Source organism: Nicotiana tabacum, chromosome 11, assembly GCF_000715075.1.
Source record: "Nicotiana tabacum cultivar K326 chromosome 11, ASM71507v2, whole genome shotgun sequence".
NCBI lineage: Eukaryota > Viridiplantae > Streptophyta > Magnoliopsida > Solanales > Solanaceae > Nicotiana > Nicotiana tabacum.
Window position 1 is genome coordinate 2430234 of NC_134090.1, and position 2878 is coordinate 2433111.

General features: G+C 30.1%; 1 protein-coding gene across 1 annotated transcript; it reads left to right on the forward strand.

Annotated features, from left to right (window-relative positions):
• The first annotated feature begins 266 nt into the window (after positions 1–266).
• Positions 267–2314, forward strand: LOC107819798 (uncharacterized). The gene is made up of 2 exons (XM_016645952.2): positions 267–855; positions 1589–2314. The coding sequence occupies exons 1-2, from the start codon at positions 441–443 to the stop codon at positions 2098–2100; spliced, it is 927 nt and encodes a 308-aa protein (XP_016501438.2). The 5' UTR covers positions 267–440; the 3' UTR covers positions 2101–2314.
• The last annotated feature ends 564 nt before the right edge of the window (positions 2315–2878 follow it).

Genomic DNA, 2878 nt, shown 5'->3' on the forward strand with positions numbered 1-2878 from the left:
AATTACAACTACCCAATGTAGATAGTTTCTAGCGCGAGCTAATAGTGATAATACTAACTCTTTTTACCTTATTATTGGATTGTCCCTGAAATGATTATTTAGCTAAACAAAACAACTTACTCTTATATCATGTCTACATGCATTGAATCAAACACTTTAACCCAAATTACCGTAAAAATACGATTCTATTCGAATACTACACAGAACCCAAAAATATATACTTATCGTAACCAAATTATTACTTATATATATATACACGATTCATAATCAACATAATGTCTTCATCTTTATAACTTTCAAAAAACTCCATTAATGGTTAGTGGTTTCTTCTCTGTGAACATTTTTTCTCCATTATAGCGACATAATTGAATCATCAAAAATATTTGATTTCGTCTTTAAATTCAATCATTTGAAGAAAAAAAATATTTGATTAGAAGAAAATGACGAGATTCGTACCGGTGAAGTTTAAGAGAGTAGCGGCGGCGTTTGATGAGGTGGCGAAAGCGAGGCTCTGCGAAAGTAGCGGCAGCGAACACTCACCGGCGGCGGCGAGCTTGACGGATTTATCTGGACTCGTGAATTCGTTTTTAGAAAGAGGCGAAGAAGAGGGGATTATTAATGATGAGAATGAGAAATTAGAAGAGATTAATGGAAATGTTGGTAACTGTTTTGATGAGTTGGAAATTAAGGAAAATTTGAGAAATTTGTTAGGTATTGAAGAAAATTCAAGTGATGATTTGAAGAGAAGTATTAGTGCTGCTGTGGAAAATGTATTGCTTGAAGAGAATGACCGGATTTCGCCGGAGTTTAAACGGCGGTTGATGACTCGATTGCGTGGTAGAGGCTTTGATGCTGGTAAACACTTTTTCTATTTTAAAAAATACTTATTTCCTTAGTCTCAATTTAGATGACACATCCGGTTTATCGAGAGTCAAGTTCTATTAAATTTGATCAATATTTTTAAATATATTTTGTTATCATAGTGACATGAGAAAAATTGCGACTTATAGTACTTTTCGTATAGCTTTTTAATATTTAAATTTTAATTTTAAAATACGAAGTTGAATTAATTTAATTTAATTTCAAAGTTTAGTCAAATTGACTTTCGATAAGTAAAATGTTTCATCTAAATTAAAATTGGGGAGTAATTGTTTTGCACAATATTAATGACCTGAAAATAAGGCAAATACATACTAAAACAAGTTAAAATACAATAGAAAAGATAATTGCATGTATAATTATTTATATTTATAATAAGTCGACTTGCTATGGTTTCTGTTGATAGTACTTATATATTGTCTCTTTTTGTCTTGTTCGTTTTCTTGAGCCGAAGGTCTATCGGAAACAGCCTCTCTACTCCATCGGGGTAGGGGTAAGGCATGCGTACACACTACCCTGCTCAAATCCCTCACCTGAATTTTATTGGGTTGTTGTTGTTGTTGTTGTTGTTGTAATAAGTGAACTTGGTGACATAAAAAATATAGTTTATCTATTATATATATTAAAAAATGAATAGTGTAATTATTAATCTATGTATATAAATTAAATTATTATCTTATAATTGTTTTCTTGTAATTCAATCTTACAGGTCTGTGCAAATCAAAGTGGGAGAAGTCTGGAAATTGTACACTAGGAAGTTACGAGTATATCGACGTTAATGTGGCAAATAATCAGTACATAATCGAGGTTTCATTAGCCGGAGAATTCGAAATAGCTCGACCAACGGCTTGTTACACCTCATTACTCGAAATTTTCCCTCAAATATTTGTGGGAAAAATAGAAGAGTTGAAGCAAGTGGTGAAAATAATGAGTAGAGCCATGAAAAAATCTATGAAAAAAATGGATATTTATGTTCCACCTTGGAGAAGACTTGCTTATATGCAAGCTAAATGGTTTGGATCTTATAAGAGAACAATTAATGAGTTTAACTCAGATGATAATTATCAGAAGAATAGTTTTGATTATTCTTCTAATTATTCAAAGAAGAGAGCTGTTGGATTTGTGCCAATGCCAACAATTTCTTTCTATTGCAGAGAGAATATTATTGCTTCAAATAAGGGCATTAAAATGGGAAATTTGGCTGCAGCTTTGAATGGATGATATATAATGAAGAATACATGTTTGTTTCATTTGTTATAATTAGAAAGGTATTCTTGTGTAGTAATTAAGTTGGCTTTAGTTTGCTATTTTTTCTATTTTGTGATTAGTTAGGAACGTTGCAATGTTGTTTAGTGGAGAAAAAAATTACGAGTACTATGTATCTCCAAGTTGGTCGAGGGTTTTAATTCTTGATCTCATTCTTTAATCCGTCTCTAGTAAATTAGTATGTTGCAAAGCAATTTGTACATAAGTTTGTACTTATGATCAAGTAATGGAGAATATCAAAATTATGCAATGTATCTATTTGTCTCTTATATTTAGCTTTCAGGATGAAAACATATATTATTGAGCCAAATTAATCGTCTTATCATAATAATAAAAGAGTCTTTCATTATTTGTCACAAATATATACATGTATATATATATATATATATATATATATATATATATATATATATATATATATATATATATATATATATATATAGAGAGAGAGAGAGAGAGAGAGAGAGAGAGATTCCCTGTGAATTTGCTTAAATTTTAAGTCACGCTGATAGATTAGTGTCTATTAATATAAAATTAATAAGGCTTTAATATAATATTAGTATACGTTGATTTAAAATGGTTCAAGACCGGGGGAGGAAGCATCTTGCTTAACTATATAATACATTCTCTGGATATTCTGGTTTTAGAATTTTCAGTCTAAAGTGCCGAAAGTTTTATTCTTTTTAGAAATAAGGTATATATTATATATATATATATATGGTGACTTTGTTGT